The 19,765-nt window shown below is 33.6% G+C and overlaps 1 protein-coding gene across 1 annotated transcript in view; it reads left to right on the forward strand.

The window, feature by feature from the left end:
- Positions 1–19,765, forward strand: part of uvssa (UV-stimulated scaffold protein A) — a 39,393-nt gene that overhangs the window by 1,522 nt on the left and 18,106 nt on the right. The window contains exons 3-8 of the mRNA XM_048175839.1: positions 232–562; positions 861–981; positions 7,626–7,946; positions 8,074–8,183; positions 8,623–8,751; positions 18,516–18,624. Coding sequence (XP_048031796.1) covers positions 232–562; positions 861–981; positions 7,626–7,946; positions 8,074–8,183; positions 8,623–8,751; positions 18,516–18,624 — 1,121 coding nt within the window. The remainder of the gene's footprint in view (positions 1–231; positions 563–860; positions 982–7,625; positions 7,947–8,073; positions 8,184–8,622; positions 8,752–18,515; positions 18,625–19,765) is intronic.

The following is a 19,765-nucleotide window of genomic DNA, read 5'->3' on the forward strand; positions in this document are numbered from 1 at the left end:
AAATCATTGAAAAAAACCCTGAGAAAATAAAAATATTTACAGATGACTGTACTATATGCCAAATATAAAGCTGAAAATAATGCTGTATGAACCATTTATGTTAAATATGGCCTGAAAATTTACAGAGAGGAAGTGGAAAATGTGTAGGAACTCTACTGTGTGCTTGTATAGTATTTTTGTGTCCATAATATGTGGCTTCTTGTTAAATCCCTCTTCTTTTTCTGACCACAGAGTTTCCAATGACTACATCGATCATTTCTACCACTTGATCATGACCCAGCTGAACCAAGAGCACGCAGAGATCCGTCTCTCCGCCTTCCAGATGGTCGGCGAGATCTTCAGCCGGTCGCATCACTTCAGAGGTCTTCTCATCACGAACTTCCAGGAGTTCCTGGAGCTTACAGTCGAGACCGACGCCGAGCAGCCGCTTCCTCCACCCAAAGAGGTGGCGAGAAAACTCAGGACGCTTGCCATTCAGACAGTTCAGTCATGGCACGCTACGTATGGAGAGGCGTATAAGAAACTGTCACTGGGATATCACTTTCTTAAGCAGATTAAAAAGGTATTCATCTGGCTGCACCTCTTACAGTGTAATAACATCAGTTTGCACCCTGGAACACGTCACTGTTGTTATGTAATTAATAACTGTTATGGAAAAATATTGAGCTGTATAATCGTAGGTAATGAAGAAGAAATAGTATTTTATTTAATTTTTACTTGCATATTGATTTGTTATAAAGAATCAAGACTACGAGCTGCAGATTATGCGACTAATTTTCATGCATTGATGTTATGGCCAGTTTTAATATCAGTTAACATATCTTGTCACAAAAACACATTGCAATGTGTCTTTCTCTCAGGTAGATTTTCAGGATGTTGAAGCAAGAACGCTGGCTGAGAGAAAGAGACATGAGGAGAAGCAGAAGAGATTGGAAAGAATTTACAAAGAGAAGCTTGAAAAGGCCAAACAGGAGATGGAAGGTAAACATTGTTACGTTCACAAACGGCAGCTCTGCTGACAAAAAAATAAAGGTTCCAACCAGGGTTTAGAACCTTTTCACATTTTAATAATCTAAAGAACCTTTTTCCAATGCAAAGATTCTATGGATGTTAAAGGTTCTTTATGGAACCATCAGATGCAAATAAAGAACCTATTTTTTTTAGAGAGTGTAGAAAAAAAATTAGCATCCACTGACTGCAGTTTCATTCATGACATACTGAGGCAATACTCACATGCTAATGAGACTGAAGACCTGTAGTTGACTTGACAAGCAGGTCAGCAGTAGGTTGGAAGTATTAGTGAATAACGTCAGTGATACAGCTGTGATAAGTCAACACAGTGAACTCTATGTTTGAACAGTTTGCTGCTGAGGACATGCAGTTCTCCTGATAATTTGGCTACTGGTTTTGTCCCAGGTCTATGAAAGAAATGTTAAAAGGCAATCCGTCCATTTATAGATAAGTACTTGTTACCTTTTAAACATGAAAACAAATGAATGTAAAATTAACAAAATACATGGCAACTAAAATAATTATTTGTATCATTATTTCTTGACATTTTTAATGCAATTTTTTGGCCGTTCATTTACATGACAACAGCGTTTTGGAGGCCTGAAAATTTAAACATTCATTTCAAAGTGCAGGTTTTTGAAAACAAAAGCGTTATTGTCTCTGTTTTAGTGTTGTCACGATACCAAAATTTTGACTTCGATACGATACCCAACTTAAATATCACGATACCGATACTTAAACGATACTATGGCAAAAACCTAAAACAGCAGGAAAAGTAAATAAATAACATATGACAGAACTTCTTTCTTCACCAGTGTGCAGCTGATCATTCTGGATTTGAGCTTCATTGCCATGAAGTTAGAGTTACATTTAATAAAATTTTTAATGTTTATTATTTTCATGCTCAATAAAATTGTAAATTATTTGCTGTTATGCTTTTTTATACATTTAGGTGTTTTTGACAGTAAGATTATTATTAAAAAAATATATTACTGTAAATAATTAAAGCATAAATTGGTTTAAAATAACTGTATATACCCTTCACATATTTATGTATTTTTAAATTAATTTTATTTTTGCAACCAGATATCACTTATTAAACTAAGACTCGATAAAACACCTCTCTGCGGAGTTCTGCTTGCACGAGTAAAATAAATAAATAACTCTCATTTAATGTTTGAGAGCATAAACATAATGCTGGTATCACATTCACTAACCTGTCGCTCTTTAAATTCTTTGTAAAAATCGGGATGTTTGACGGCATGATGCTTTTGACTCCCTTTGCTTGCGTTATTTTGTAACATCTTTTGCAGACCAGCTTAGTGGTGTCCGTGGGCTTGCCAGTGTAAGCAAAATAATGCCATATTTCGCTTCGTGCATCTGCTTTCTCAACTATTTGTGGACGGATTTGTTGCGCAGTTGAGAGGAATAAACACGCTCAATTTGCCTTAGAAGCAGCGTGCTGCACGCACACTGCCCCCTGCTGTCGCACATTAGGAAATACAGCTGGCACTCAAAGTACCGGTACTAATAAAATGAAGAACCGGACCATTTTTAAAAGCAGGGTATCGCGATACCTTTCTAGTACCGGTATATCGTGCAACACTACTCTGTTTAAACTACAAAAACACAAATTTGTGAAAACAGTGGCAAGGCAATTTTATTTATATAGCACATTTCATACACAATGGTAATTCAAAGTGCTTTACATAAAAAGGAAACAAATGCATAAGAATAAAAATGGAATGCATAAGAAATAAAAATAATAATAAAAATAGAGAATACCACTATCTGGTTGGAAGAGTCGTCATGCGCATGTGTGTTACGTGTTCAGTCTATAAGCGCATAGTGACATCGCCATCTACTGGCCTGGCAGCAGAATACAGCGTTTTTAGTCGTTTCGCGGATCCGTGTGAACGGGGATCATTTTGACAACATTATCGTCTGTACGCAAAAAACACAAAGGAAAAACTTTTCCATTTTTAGTACATTGTTGTCGTGTAAACGTACTCTAAACCTATCTATATATATTCAGAAACCCTTGTTATTAGTGACACCGGTGGCTGTTAAGTGAACTGCAGCCAGAAACGTACTGCTCACACAAGAGACTGTACATGATTCAATGTCCCAATATACTTACGGCGATAGATATTTTTTGTTCTTCACTTAGAAGTAAAAAGAAGTTGAAAATACATTTGCAGCAATGTACGAACAATATTAACAAACGTCCCGACGCCGTCCACACTCCTGAGAATGACTTTTAGATGAATATGTGAATATAAGCTGCATGCTTTCCTCTCAATAACAAAATAAACACACATAAATGAGAAAATAGCAGTTCAGAAAGCATGTGATCACAGTGATGTGGATGTGTTTGCACAAGCTCTGTGATTCACCGGCATCATGTCGACACATGAGGTCATTAAAATTACATGATAGTTTGATCATAAAGTATATTTGAAATGATGAATGAATCCCTTTTCTTTTTCTGACACATTAACATTACAGTACAGAACGGCTCTTTCGGCTTTATCCTGAACATTGTATAAGCATTCATTCGTTTCATGTGTCGTTGAACAGAAGAGAGGCTCTCGGGAGTGTAAACGTCACATCACATAAAAATCAATCTTTCATAGGCAAACTAGGAAGTCGGGGAAGGTCTCGTTTAGTTATAAGCTGTTCTCACATTGGCAATAGAAAAAAACACTTAATACATGAAAATTCATACATATAGCCCCTTTAAGGGCAATGTGTTCACACTGTTAAATAACATTACAGTCATTGAGCCAATCGAGTGCAAGTGCACTATCGGCTTGTTGTCCAAAATGTTGTCACATGCTCGCTGAGTAATTAACTTCAAATTCCTGGAAGTGGAGCTACTGCTCCCTGATAAAGATCTGGCTTGCTGATGACATCATAACACTGAAGCATCTGCGTTACCGTGTTTGTGTTTCCACACATTCTTGATAGTAAAGTAAACATTACTCATCCGGCCTCTGTTTTTGTATCGGAAGTCTGGCTGTGCAACAGAATTTCACACATGTAAACAGTTGTTTATGTAAAACAGGAATTTATGTTCAGCAAGTTACAGTATCGAACATCAGATCAGCTGACAGACGAGACATCGCATCATACAGTATAGTCCAAAAGTTTGGAACCACTAAGATTTTTAATGTTTTTAAAAGAAGTTTCGTCTGCTCACCAAGGCTACATTTATTTAATTAAAAATACAGTAAAAAACAGAAAGATTGTGAAATATTATTACAATTTAAAATAACTGTGTACTATTTAAATATATTTGACAAAGTAATTTATTCCTGTGATTAAAGCTGAATTTTCAGCATCGTTACTCCAGTCTTCAGTGTCACATGATCCTTCAGAAATCATTCTAATATGATGATTTGCTGCTCAATAAACATTTATGATTATTTTCAATGTTGAAAACAGTTGTGTACTTTTTTTTTTTCAGGATTCCTTGATGAATAGAAAGTTCAAAAGAACAGCATTTATCTGAAATACAAAGCTTCTGTAGCATTATACACTACCGTTTAAAAGTTTGGGGTCAGTAAGAATTTTTATTTTTATTTTTTTGAAAAGAAATTAAAGAAATGAATACTTTTATTCAGCAAGGATGCATTAAATCAATCAAAAGTGGCAGTAAAGACATTTATAATGTTACAAAAGATTAGATTTCAGATAAACACTGTTCTTTTGAACTTTCTATTCATCAAATAATCCTGAAAAAAAATATTGTACACAAATATTTTGTACAATTGTACACATTAAATGTTTCTTGAGCAGCAGATCAGCATATTAGAATGATTTCTGAAGGATCATGTGACACTGAAGACTGAAAATTCAGCTTTGATCACAGGAATAAATTACTTTGTGAAATATATTCAAATAGAAAACAGTTATTTTAAATTGTAATAATATTTCACAATATTACTGTTTTTTACTGTATTTTTAATTAAATAAATGTAGCCTTGGTGAACAGACGAAGCGTCTTTTAAAAACATTAAAAATCTTAGTGGTTCCAAACTTTTGGACTGTACTGTATATATTAGAAATAACAGTGTGTTCATTCTGAAAACGGATACATGTATTTATATATCCTATACAGTGTTACAGGCTCATATTATAGCATTTGTTATACCACTTTCTGGGATTAAAAAGATATTTACATAATGTGCATGTAAACTTTGTGTACATTTTAAATTCCATTACCTGTATTACTTTAAGTCTAAGTTTACATTAAAGCATTTTTAATTTTTTTACTGCAAATGTTAAGCTTCCACAGCTCCGCCAAGAATCAATATTAATCAATATCAGTATTGTTAAGCAAAGCATTTTTATGATTGTTAAACATCGAGGGACAGTTTCCAGGACATGCTGTAAAATAAATCAACCATATCCTGGAAAAGTTAATCTAAGATATAATATTGTAAAAAATGGCTAAATATTTACCTCAGTAAATCAATAATTTTAATTAATAACTTCTTGACTACAAAGACTTGGCCCAAAAGTAGTTATTGACTTGTAGGTCAAATAGTATATTTACAGTTTTTTTTTACAATCACTTTGTCACTTATTATCCCAAACATAGACATAAACTCTAACACTTTCCCCGTTTTCCTGTAGTATTCTCTCTACTAGTACTTTTAAAATGATGTATTTATGTGTACAATATGGAAAAATGTATCATTGTACTACAATATTTAATTTTTTTTTTTTTTTCTACTCTGAGAAAATTGTTTTATTCTGTTGGTACCCTTGAAAAGGTTTTTAATCAAGATAATCCAATTTTAGTTTCAGAATTTTTTGGAAAATTGGGTCTTAAATATATTATTTAGTTTCTATTTTAAATTTTAATAATTCAAGTATGGTTTTCACCATGAAAATTACGGAAGAGGATTAGGACCAAGCAATAATAAAAAAATAAAACCATCTCGAGAAAAAAGTCGTTAAATTTCGAGAAAAAAGTCGAGATAAAATGTTGAGAATAAAGTCATTAAATTTCGAGAAAAAACTCGTTAAATTTCGAGAAAAAAGTCAAGATAAAATGTTGAGAATAAAGTCATTAAATTTCGAGAAAAAAGTCGTTAAATTTCGAGAAAAAAGTCGAGATAAAATGTTGAGAATAAAGTCATTAAATTTCGAGAAAAAACTCGTTAAATTTCGAGAAAAAAGTCAAGATAAAATGTTGAGAATAAAGTCATTAAATTTCGAGAAAAAACTCGTTAAATTTCGAGAAAAAAGTCGAGATAAAATGTTGAGAATAAAGTCATTAAATTTCGAGAAAAAACTCATTAAATTACGAGAAAAAACTCGTTAAATTACGAGAACAAATTCGTTAAATTATGAGAAAAATGTCGTTAAATTTCGAGAAAAAAGTTGAGATAAAATGTTGAGAATAAAGTCCTTAAATTATGAGAAAAAAGTCGTTAAATTACGAGAACAAATTCGTTAAATTACGACTTTTTTCTCGTAATTTAATGACTTTATTCTCGCAATTTAATGACTTTATTCTCATAATTTAATGACTTTATTCTCGTAATTTAATGACTTTATTCTCGTAATTTAATGACTTTATTCTCGCAATTTAATGACTTTATTCTCATAATTTAATGACTTTATTCTCGTAATTTAATGACTTTATTCTCGTAATTTAATGACTTTATTCTCGTAATTTAATGACTTTATTCTCATAATTTAATGACTTTATTCTCATAATTTAATGACTTTATTCTCATAATTTAATGACTTTATTCTCGTAATTTAATGACTTTATTCTCGTAATTTAATGACTTTATTCTCAACATTTTATCTCGACTTTTTTCTCGAAATTTAACAAGTTTTTTCTCATAATTTAATGACTTTTCTCATAATTTAATGACTTTATTCTCGTAATTTAATGACTTTATTCTCGCAATTTAATGACTTTATTCTCATAATTTAATGACTTTATTCTCGTAATTTAATGACTTTATTCTCGAAATTTAACAAGTTTTTTCTCATAATTTAATGACTTTATTCTCATAATTTAATGACTTTATTCTCGTAATTTAATGACTTTATTCTCGCAATTTAATGACTTTATTCTCATAATTTAATGACTTTATTCTCGTAATTTAATGACTTTATTCTCGTAATTTAATGACTTTATTCTCGTAATTTAATGACTTTATTCTCGTAATTTAATGACTTTATTCTCATAATTTAATGACTTTATTCTCAACATTTTATCTCGACTTTTTTCTCGAAATTTAACAAGTTTTTTCTCATAATTTAATGACTTTATTCTCAACATTTTACCTCGAAATTTTTCTCGAAATTTAACGATTTTTTCTCGTAATTTAACGAGTTTATTCTCAACATTTTATCTCGACTTTTTTCTCGAAGTTTAACAAGTTTTTTCTCGAAATTTAACAACTTTAATCTCGAGATGGTTTTATTTTTTTATTATTGCTTGGCCCTAATCCTCTTCCGTAGAAAATAGCCAAAGAAGCTGGCATGGCATTAGAAAAACAACAAACAATATGTAATGATTGTGCAAACAACTGCACAGTGAAACTGAGTATCCAAAACGCTTGTTTTCGCTCTCTTTCATTAAGAATTGATGAGTGGGATTGAAGAAACCTTGACTGAGATGAACAACTGCATAAAACTGCTTGCAACCGATGACTTAAACCTGTTTAACGAGGAAGCGCCAGTTTCTGATACGGGAGCCGAGGACAAATCTGACCAGCCCTGCTGCAGTAAAGACCTGAGCAATGAGCAGAACGGAAAGATGACAGAGAAGAAGAACGATGAAGGGCAAACAGACGAGTCTAGTGACGAGAGTGACACGGAGCAAGTTCCTGAAGAGGACGCGTTTCTCCGCAGCACTGGTTTAATGTCTTACAAATATCAGCTGGAGCTCGATGTGTGCACAGGTGCGTCTGACTGATCGTGTTCACAGACGGCCTGATGATATGTGTCCTCCATCATGTCATAGCATGGCACGGAATTGGAGCTCATTTTGGGAGGTTTTGTGAATAACCATCTGAATCATGTCCGCAGATTTACAAGTGAGAGAGACGGAGGAGAACGAGGCGTTAGTGAACACAGTGAGGGATCTCCATAGACTTGTCACAACCAGACACCTGCCTCAGGTGCAGTCCTGGATCCAGGTAAACCCTTCGACCTCACAAATGAATCATTCATCCCCAAATGAAAAAGGAGATGTTTAGCAGAATGTCCAAGCTGCTCTTGCATTTTTTTAGTCCAATTTAATGTAATCAATCAGAGCAGAGTAGACCAATCACAACAGAATGGGCCGTCTGATCAATCAGAGCAGAGCAGGCTCTCAGAAAGGCGGGCTTTAAAACTTTCAGACACTGTGAGAAAACAGCTGATGCTGCAGTGTACATATTATGAGAAAATGAAAGTGTTTTTTGACCTTGGATGAGTGAAACCTATTGTAGGAGACCTAAAATAGCATAAGTGCACTTTAACTTTTGTCTGTCTTGACTCAGTTAAAATTGCACTACAACCTTTGGATTTTTCTTTCATATGTCTCATTAATTTACTTGTACGAAGTTGTTTATTGTGTGATTTTAATGTTTACAGGTCTTTACAAAGGTAGGCGTTGAGGAAGAACTGATGAGGAGAGCCACGGAGTTAAAGAAGTCACTGGAGCACGCCTTGAGAAAACATGAGGATCTTCATATAGACTACAAGAACAGAGAAAGAAGAGTGGTGAGATTGTTCTTTCAGACAGATTTGTTTTTGCAGGCCTAGACTTTTTTGCTCTGATTTTGAGGGAAAATCTTCCATTTTAACAATATAAATGAGAGTTCATCCTTTTCATTTACTCACCCTCAAGTAAATGAAAAAGCTCCAAAACTTTTTATTCTGAAAATATAAAAATGGATATGTGGTTATTTGTCATTTTTTCCACTGCTGAAATCATCAAACTTACCGTAGATTGTTCTGTGTTGAGTGAATGTTGTAAGAATATACATATTATAACACACTATGAAGCAGTTGGATAGTATAACCATTCTGAACACAGCTGGAATATCGCCAATAATGCATTATCCCCAGAAGAGGGCGCCCTTTCCTCACACATTACTGGAGCTTTGTCTCAATAGTGTGCTTGGGAGCATAATGTTTGCTTGTCACAAGAGATCCATGTGCACCACGAGATGAGAGTATTTGTGTAGTGTACATTTTGAGATTGCCTGTTTTTGGTCGAACATCTTTGCACATGCTCATGGAGATTTGCTCACTCTAGGGTGGAATGGCACACAGCGAGCAGTTAAAGACACATCATTATGACACATGTTATCCGTTTTTAACTGGGCGAAAAGAACAGACAGGGTAGAGAGAAAGGAGGGGCGTGACATTGACAAAGCACTTGACGGCACGCCAGAGAGGTTTATCACACTCGATGACGACTTTCAATGCAAAAAGTCAGTGCTTTGTGATAAAGAAACAGCTAAAAGGCCTTTATCATAATTAGTTTTCCCTTTTTACCCTTAAAAGCATTCCATTACTTTATTCCCTGTATCATTGCTCTGACATGGGCGAAATTGCTTTCAACTCCTGCTGACTGAGAAAGGTGTAAAATGACTGTTTATAATTTTTGCCTTTATCACTTGATAATGAGTTTAAGATTCTAACAATAATAAACGATCTGTGTGAACTGACTTTGTATATCCACTAAAAATCACCAGCTGGTAAAAAAGACGTTCAGATGCTGATGAAGAAATGTGAAGCTGCTGCTTTGATGTTTGTATCTAATGCAATGATAGTCATACATTTGATTGTGACTTAAGTGATCAAAAATGTTTTGGAAGCAACTAGCTGACCGTGTGAAACTGCAGTTCAGTCTCTGACTGTGTGTTTCACTCTCTGAAAATGTGCTCAGTATCTGAACTCCCAGCACATGCAGGCCCATTATCCTGAATTATCCAGTGTTTATTCATCACCATGTTGATCACCATCACATGCAATTATTTTTCATTGCATAAAAGAACTAACACCTTTTGGTTACTCATAATTGACCAATATGCACGTTTACTTCCATGGTTTTTGTTAAGCCAGCATGGGCGTTTCTGGTTAACTGGTGTGAACATTCTGTACTCGCTGTACATCGACACAAAACCATCGTTTTAATGTTGTATTTATTTTTTAATGCAGTTATCACACCTAATTTGCGAATAAACCAATTTTATTGATTGCAATAAAGACAAAGCTAATGGGAACGTTTGAATAAGAAACGCGGTGTCTGTAATTAGACATGAACACGCAAACATTTTTCCAGCACTTCAAATGTTATTTCTAAACATTATTTGTTCATCCTTCTGAGATTATCTCCATTTGTAAAACTGAACATTTTGAGATGTAGGAAATTCAACATTTGATAGGAAACACTTTTATTTAAAAATAAAAAAGCATTAATTACCACTATAACCAGCAGATGGCGGCAGAGGACCATTTATTTACGCATATCCTGTAATAGCCTAGTTTTTCGCTCAGTTTTGCTTTTGAATAAATATTAAACGTTATAAATTCACTAGGTTTAAAAAAACATTTTGTCAAGGTGAAGTATGAAATACTCAGAAAATCTCATGAAAAACAATAACTTTTCTTGTGAATGAATGACACAGAAAGCGAGCGCCGCTCTCTCTCTCTTTATAATCACTGAAGCTGTCAGTCAGTGCAGCGAAAGATCAATGATTTCAGCACACAATTTATTCAATTAATCTAACTAAAATGCACATTAAATCTTTAATTTACAATGTGTTGATGCCTTTTTTTCACATGAAAGTGTGAAAACTGATCGAATTGACTTAAGCCGAGGAGAACACTGAGACACGTCTTGAGTTTGAATAACTAAATTAACACTATGCCTGACTATTTAAGTGACTATATTCTAATTATAAACTAAATATTACACTATTGATGCTCAATACAACAACAAGTGACATTTCATCAGAAGTTTTCCATCTGGATTATATTATTGCAGACATTCTAAAGAACTCTTTGTGCATATAGTCCAGTAAACACAGTGTTGGTAGTAACTGTATTACATAATCAGATTCCAAAAAATTAGTAGTTGTAATTAGATTATATTACATTTTAAAATGCTCATAATCGGATTACAGTTACTTTTTATGGATTACATGATTACGTATTATTCACACAATGGCAGTAAATTATAAACCCCTTTAGATTTTAAATGAGTTAGGTCAAAAGAAATCAAAAAGTAGTTACATTACTAACTACAATTTTCTTCATGTAATTTGTAATCGGTAACTTCAATTTACAAGTAATCCGCCCAGTGCTGATTAAACGTTAAACGCAGTTAAAAAGTTTTCAACACTGTACATGTTCCTGCACTTACTGTTGATGCACAATATTCACCAAAATTGGCTCAGATCGTCTTCAGATCATGCTGGCAAAATGTTACTAAAAGCTTTTTGATAAACCCAACCCTTCTCGAATAACGCGCAAAGGAATTGGATGAAGAGCACGCCAAATTGGATGCGAGGCTATATCTCCGCAACGCTTTAGCATATTGAGTCAAAATTTGGTGCATCTCATCACAAGCATGACTTGAGGCTATATGCAGAATTTTGGCACAGCGCCACCTACTGTTCAGGAGATATGAAAAATTGTTATTTATGCTTATAATTTCTGAATAGTTTGCCTGAAAATCATAAAAAATCTCTTTTAAATCAGTGCAGGATACTGAGTCGAATGATACCCAATTTTCCCCTTATCAGCCATGTTGAAACTCGGTATGTGTCATGAGGACCATACCCAGAAGGTACTTTCAGAAAAACGCCACATTATTCCAAAGGACAACAGTGTTGGTCAATATAAATTCCAGGGCAAAGATAATTACTGATAACAATAATACATATGCACCATTATGTGCTTTCAAAATGGGATATGACAGGAAACTTCACTCCAGGCAGCCTAGAACGTGTCCTCGTGACAAAGCGCATTTCATTCTGTTCTTCGGTCAGCTTGCCCGCTAGTCCATACACCTGAGTTATTGGTTTGCCGTAATAATTTGCGAGACCTTCCCCGTAAGAGAGGAGATTAGCATATAAATAGCAGATGCACAGAGGACCATCACAGCTGAGTACATTTAATTTTTGGTTTATAAGATTGAATGGGTTTTTAAACGCATAGCTATCAAACTTGGCCAAAGACAAATGAAGTGTAGGGCTCAGTTGTCCGAGGCTATACCTCCTCAGCTCATTTTTTAAAAGGATAACAGACTTGCTTAAGGAGTGTGCTGGCCGACGCTTCCCTGGGCACAAAGTAATTGAGATTGCTTACAGAGTTAATTAGACCGTACAAAATATATTGGAGGGCGCGAGGAGCACTTTAGCCCTGCTGGAATGTGTTTTTCCTCATAAGTGGGGGACATTTAACCGGAAACTCATTATCTGGACTGGTCTCAGGGTAGAGGCCGGAGGCCACTGCGTGATCAATAGAGTTCACTGCAGATGTCTGCCTGCTGTCTGCTCACGGGACGACATTGTCTACAAATTCTACATTATTCTAATATGCGCATGTGCTGATGAGACCAGCTTGTGTTATTATAGTTTTTATTATTCTATGGCAGCCCATTGAACCGAATGGTAAACAGTTGTGAAATTTGGCACGCAGATAGAGGACAGCCTAAACATTAACATCATTTGGAGTCTCTAACTCAATCCCTCTAGCGCCACCAACTGTCCAAATTTGCACTCACGTTTATGCAAATAACTTTTGAACCATAAAATTCAAAATTCTTTCTTCCTAGACAGACATCTGATATTCACCAAAATTGGCTCAGATCATGCTGGCAAAAAGTTATTAAAAGCTATTAAAACCCAACCGTTATTAAAACCCAACCGTTCTCGAATAATGTGCAAAGGAATTGGATGAAGAGCATGCCAAATTGGATGCGAGACTATATCTCCACAATGCTTTAGCAAATTGAGTCGAAATTTGGTGCATCTCATCACAAGCATGACTTGAGGCAATGTGCAGAATTTTGGCACAGTGCCACCTACTGGTCAGGAGATATGAAAAATTATATTTTTGCTTATAATATCTGAATAGTTTGTCCAAAAATCATAAAACACTCTTTTAATTCAGTGCAGCATACAGAGTCGAATGATACCCAATTTTCAAAAATGTTAACAAAAATGTTTTTTTTTTTTTTTTTTTATGGTTTTAATTTTAGTTTAACTTTAATAACCCTTGTTAAAGGTTATAATATCCCAGCATTTACATTTCTAAATGTTTTTTTATGTTGTTGATTACACTATTTTATACCTATTATAAACTCTATAAAAGCATTGTAGAAAATACAGTAACACAAAAAGCACAAAATATTAAATGTTAATTGAATAAAATATTCAGTTATTGATAGTAGATAATTTTATATCACATAATTTAAATTTATACTAAATTACATTACTGTATATTATGTTCATTTAAATATTATGAGTATTTTTATAATTATTACATAATTTTTTGACCGGAAATGGCATGTTTCAGTATCTAATCATTATGCTGATATCGTACTGTGAACTATGAAAGAATCAAATTCTCTAAATCTTTTGTATCATTCTTTGGAAACTTTCCTGGGCTACTTTACCTTATTGTCAGGGGTTTTGTTTTCCTCACACACAAATCGTGGAGGAAGCCAAGAGAATGAGTGTTTTAAATGCAAAAGAGACACTTGGAGGTGGTCTTCTTCTTCAAATGTCAGCAACACCTGCGTCAGCAAAAACACACTCATTCTCAGCGTCCGAGAATTATAATCCTGCCTTTGCAGGTTGACAGAGCTGATTTTATCACAACAGAATTAAAGTGATTTAAACATAACACCTACAATTTCCATTGTGCAAGTATTTTTTAATGTACTTTAATCTATCAAGGAAGTAACTGCATTCGGTTAAATAAAGACAGGATGAATAAACAATCTGTTCTTCATCTGGTCGCAATAAGGCATAAAAAGGTCTAGGTGAGATTGAAATGATGTTTAGAGATTGTAATTAGCTGCAGATTGCAGAATGACAGATCAGTGTTTCAATTTAAGTAGAATGTTACCTGCCTTTAAAAAAAAAAAAAGAAAGTGGCGACGGGTTTCCCTGTGGACTCTATCAGCTATTAACTGTGTTGTTTATATGTGTTAAATACTGTGAAAAATGCTGAAGTCACTATTTAAACTCTCAAGTACCAATAGTGGGTGAAAAAGTAATACGCTCTATCTACAAGCAATATTATTAAATAAATTCAGAATATTAGAATTGAGTCAGAATTAATCAAATTAGTTCCTTAAAAGTCAACCATTTAAAATGTGTAAAGTTAGCAAACAACATTACAGAAACCACAAACTGACATAAAAAGCAGAGTCAAACTGAATGAAACACTGATCGCCATAATGGTGACCAAACATGTTCAATAAAATCAACATCAACATCTAAATCTCTGTTAATTCTTGTGTTTCTCTTTCCTTCAGTGATTCTGCTTGTTATCATCAGGTGTCTTCAATGTTGGCAATAAAAAAATAAAGAGTTCATCTTTGACACTGTCTGTATGTTATTCAGATGTTACATTTTACTTACATTTTACTCATTTTTAGGAATTAATTTGAATAATTCTAAGTCTATTTCTAAATTCTATTTCTTGAATTTAGTTAATAATATTGCTTGTAATCTGTTGTCAAGTTTTTGGGGTAGATATAACATATGAGTTTTTACAGTATAAAATAATACCTTTTGGTTTAAATACAAATATTAGATTGGGCTTGAAAATTTGAAATGTAGGGATTATTATTTCATTTCATAGCCGCAGAAAACGCACAGATACGTGTGTGTTCATGCTCATTTCTGAACCAACGTCACCAGTGCACGTAATTGAGACCTCATGCAAAGACAGTTTATACCTCAATCTGGAATTGTCAACATAGCCCGCCTGCAATAATGAAAAATAAAAACCAAAAGCAAAGCAAGCTAGAATCTTTAGTACTTTATATTGAGGTCGTCACAGAGACAATTAGACAGAATAAATGGAAAAGGAACGCTGGAGTCGAACGCTTTAGCAGTGCCCTCAAAAAGGAAGGGCACGCAGATTATATAAACCATTTTATACCAACGACCCCCATATTTAAAAACTGGCATTCTGTTATGCATTGTAGCGCACGGGCCGCTTAAGCACCTTTTGAGTAAATTAAAAGGCATAAATTCTGTTTAGCACTAATGCAGACGTCGTCTCCCCAGGCCTGAACGGAGGAGGGGGAAAAGAGCCTTGAGTTGCTTTTCACCTTTCATAAATTCCAGCCTGGGGATTTCTGTACCTTAAAAGAAAAAAAAAAAAAAAAATCATTTGCAGCCCGGTGGCTCATTGCTATTCAGTGTAGATTGATGGTGGTCATTTACCCGGCAGTGGAAGTTAAGTGCTGCTGTCACTCTTGAAGAGCATAATTGGGAGGTTCCACAGGTCAGTGGCAGTGACAGTTTTCTCTTTTGATTAGTGTTAGAGTGATAACAAAACTTACAGCGCCAGTGATGGATGAGACGGCGGGAGAGGGAATGAAGCTCACCTGCCGCCTGCTTACCATTCGTCTTCGGCACTTAAAGACACCCACAATATGATTATAGAGCTTTATTTTTTTAATTAGTTGTGTATGCTAAATCATCACGTCTTTACCATTGAACCTACTTAGAGTTGCATTGAACTTTGGCGTTTAACTGTCCTGCATTGTTTATGGTACGGACACAGATTATAGGCCTCAAATATAGTGGTTGATCGATATGCTTTTTTTTTTTAAAGACTAATAAAAATACCAGCTTGGTGGCTCATAATGCTCTCCCAATTTAATTGTTGACAATAAGATATACATTATTGCTTATACTGGCAGTCAAAGGTTTGGAATAATTACGATTTTTTAATGTTTTTGAGGCTCTCGTGCTCACAAAGGCTGAATTTATTTGATCAAAAATACAGTAAAAATTGTGAAATATTATTGCAATCTAAAATATCTATTTTCTGTTTTTATTATATTGTAAAATGTAATTTATTCCTGTGATCAAAGCTGAATTTTTCAGTCTTCACATTATCTTACAGAATCAGAAATCTTTTGTAACATCCTTGTTAAATAAAAATATTTATTTCTATTTTTTAAGATCTTCTATATTTTGAATGGTAGAATATCACAAAAATATGAAGCAGCACAACTGTTTTCAACATTGATAATAATCATAAATGTTTCTTGAGCATCAAATCATCATATTAGAATGATTTCTGAAGGATCATGTGACACTGAGGACTGGAGTAATGATGATGAAAATTCGGCTTTGATCACAGGAATAAATTACTTTTTAAAATAGAAAACAGATATTTTAAATTGTAATAATATTTCACAATTTTTACTGTGTTTATGAAGGGGGGGGGGAATGCATCTTGGTGAGCAGAGGAGACTTATTTCCATAACATGAAAAAAAAATCATAATTATTCCAAATTATTCAATTTTAAATGAGCGCTTATTTTCAACAATATCTGCTCAAAATTTATTAAAAATTAAAAAAAAGTCTTGTCATAGTGTATGAATTTTGTTAATGTTTTTGAGACTCTCGTGCTCACAAAGGCTGAATTTGTTTGATCAAAAATACAGTAAAAATTGTGAAATATTATTTCAATATAAAATATCTGTTTTCTGTTTTTATTATATTGTAAAATGTAATTTATTCCTGTGATCAAAGCTGAATTTTTCAGTCTTTGGTGTCACATTATCTTACAGAATCAAAAGTCTTTTGTAACATCCTTGTTGAATAAAAATATTTATTTCTATTTTTTAAGATCTTCTATATTTTGAATGGTAGAATATCACAAAAATATGAAGCAGCACAACTGTTTTCAACATTGATAATAATCATAAATGATTCTTGAGCATCAAATCATCATATCAGAATGATTTCTGAAGGATCATGTGACACTGAAGACTGGAGTAATGATGCTGAAAATTCAGCTTTAATCAAAGAAAATAAAGTACTTACAATTTAAAATTTTTAAATTGTAATAATATTTCATCATTTTTACTGTATTTTTGAAGGGGGGGGAAATGCATCTTGGTGAGCAGAGGAGACTTATTTCAAAAACATGAAAAAAAATAATCATAATTATTCCAAATTATTACATTTTAAATGAGCCCTTATTTTCAACAATATCTTCTCAAAATTTATTAAAAATTAAAAAAAAAAGTCTTGTTCATAGTGTATGAATTTTGTTAATGTTTTTGAAATAAGGCTCTCGTGCTCACAAAGTCTGAATTTATTTGATCAAAAATACAGTAAAAATTTAAAACAGCTGTTTTACAATATATTCACATAGAAAACAGTTATTTTAAATTGTAATAATATTTCATAATTTTACTATATTTTTGATTTTAAAAAATGCAGCCTTGGTGAGCAGAAGAGACTTCTTTCAGAAACATGAAAAAAAAAATCATAATTATTCCAAACTTTCACCCGCCAGAGTATTTTAAATGAGCGCTTATTTTAAACAGTATCTGCTCAAAATTCACTGAAAATATTTTTAAATGTTGAAAAAAAAAAAAAAAAAAAAAATAGTAAAGTCCTGTTCATGGTGTTTGCATTTTGTAAAATCTAATCTGTGTCAAACCAATAGATGCATTAAAGCTTTCAGCTTACCTTGACCATAAATACACTTAAGATCAGAGAAAGCATGACTTCTCTTCTAGTCAAGGCTCTTAAAGCCTGGATCTGGTTTGGTCTGGTCTCTTTAAGACGGGTTTATCTAGTGCTGGTGTTGAGCTGATCTCCTTACAGTGATTGCATGATGTGAAGACAGAACTGGAGAGCGAGACTCGTATCACCTCTCTTTTGTAGAACAGCCTGAACAAAGATGTAATCAGTATCAGCTCAACCTAAGACTGAGACATAAGTGCGTATCCAGCAGTAGCTTTAGTTTATTTAGGGATTGTCCCGTCGTGTAGCCCCACTTTCTGAAACACTGCAAATTATTACGCTCTCCTTTTCGTGCTGACAGATGCTGGAAAATGTATTTAACATAACAAGCACTATTTTATATAGTCACAGTTAGCTGGGACAATACTCAGATAGACTATACCACTAGAAAAAAATTGGATGTGGTCGACTGGAAATTCTATTAAGGCTTTGAATTAAAATGTTAAGATGTCCCACGTTACTGCAGAGTTTGCCGTTCGCAGCGCTGTAAATCTCAGTTATATCCTGAGGCCACAGTGAATATCCCATCTGAGTGTTAATCAGCCGCCGGAGAATTACACACATCCTTTGTAAACTGTCAAGCATTGTTTGGAGAACCACAAAAAAATAGTAAATGTTTTGCAACAGTAGTTTTTACAGCATGCAGTTGTTGGAGTAAAGCGAGATAAAATAGACTTTATTAAGTGTTATTTATTATAATGTCTTTTAACCGACTCTCTTTCTATTCTCTGAGCTAGATGAGAGCTCCTGAGGACGGAGAGGATGACGACGAGGATGATTTTGTAGACGTGCCGGAGAAGGAGGGATACGAGCCTCATATTCCTGAACATCTGCGGGCAGAGTACGGTGAGTTTGTTCAGGTGCATAATGCAATAAGACCAGTACGGGCTTTCTCGCTTAATCCAGATAATCTCTGGTAGGATATCGCCACACACTGCTTCAAAGCTGATATGAGCCTCTCGGGAAGCCTGTTTGTGGACTTACAGGCAGCAGGGGATGTTTAAATGTGGAATTAAGAGCGCAATGGTGAGTTTAGTTGAAAAGGTTTGCCGTCGAACGGTTCAAAGCACAAAAGGAGAGTTTGTTTTTGATGTTAAGGTGTAAAGCTTGAAGCGTTTGTGCTCAGAGTGACGTTCAACTTCTGATGATAGTTGTGCTTTTCAAAAGCTAGAAGTTTTACTTCAAAAATAGGGAATTTGACAGTGAATTCAAACCCTCTTATTGCATTCAGGCCCATTTTGACCCAGGTACATACAATTAAAAAAAAAATTCAATAGTTTTTAGTATGAAGATGAAATTTTGAAAGTCTGTCGAGACTGTAAAATACATATTATTTGTTTTTTTCAAAAACATTTAACAAAAAATGTAAGCGATATATAACAAGTTTCATCTTTTGAGTTTTGACCTGAAAGTGAACTGTGGCTTTACACATTAAATTATGCTGATTTAAAAAAAAAAAAAAAAACTATTAGTTAGATTGGTCTCAAATTAATTCTTTAAGATATATTTTGCCCCTTTCCTACACTAACACACAATTTTTTTCCTTCCCACTGGCACTGCATTTAGTTTATAAACACACACAATACTTCTGAAATTAAAATAAAATGACACATTAATGTGTTTGTAGAGCAAAAGTTCACCGACCAAATGGTCTAAATTTGAAAAAGGAAAGTGTTTGGAAAAGAAAACGTCCACATTTCACTTATTGATGAACATTGCAGCATGAAAGCAGATTCATGCTGTTTATTATAATCATTTTTTCAAATGAAATTAGAAGTTTGTGCAAGTAAAAAAAAAAAAAAAAAAAAAAAAATATATATATATATATATATATATATATATATATATATATATTATATTTGAAAACATTTCAGAATAATATTGATGTTGTTTTGTTATAAAAAAGAATATGAAGATTTCATACATTTAGACTGTTTTGAGCAGTCATGAGTTGTAAGTTTCAAATTAATTTAATTAATTCCATAGA

Source organism: Megalobrama amblycephala, linkage group LG23, assembly GCF_018812025.1.
Source record: "Megalobrama amblycephala isolate DHTTF-2021 linkage group LG23, ASM1881202v1, whole genome shotgun sequence".
Classification (NCBI taxonomy): domain Eukaryota; kingdom Metazoa; phylum Chordata; class Actinopteri; order Cypriniformes; family Xenocyprididae; genus Megalobrama; species Megalobrama amblycephala.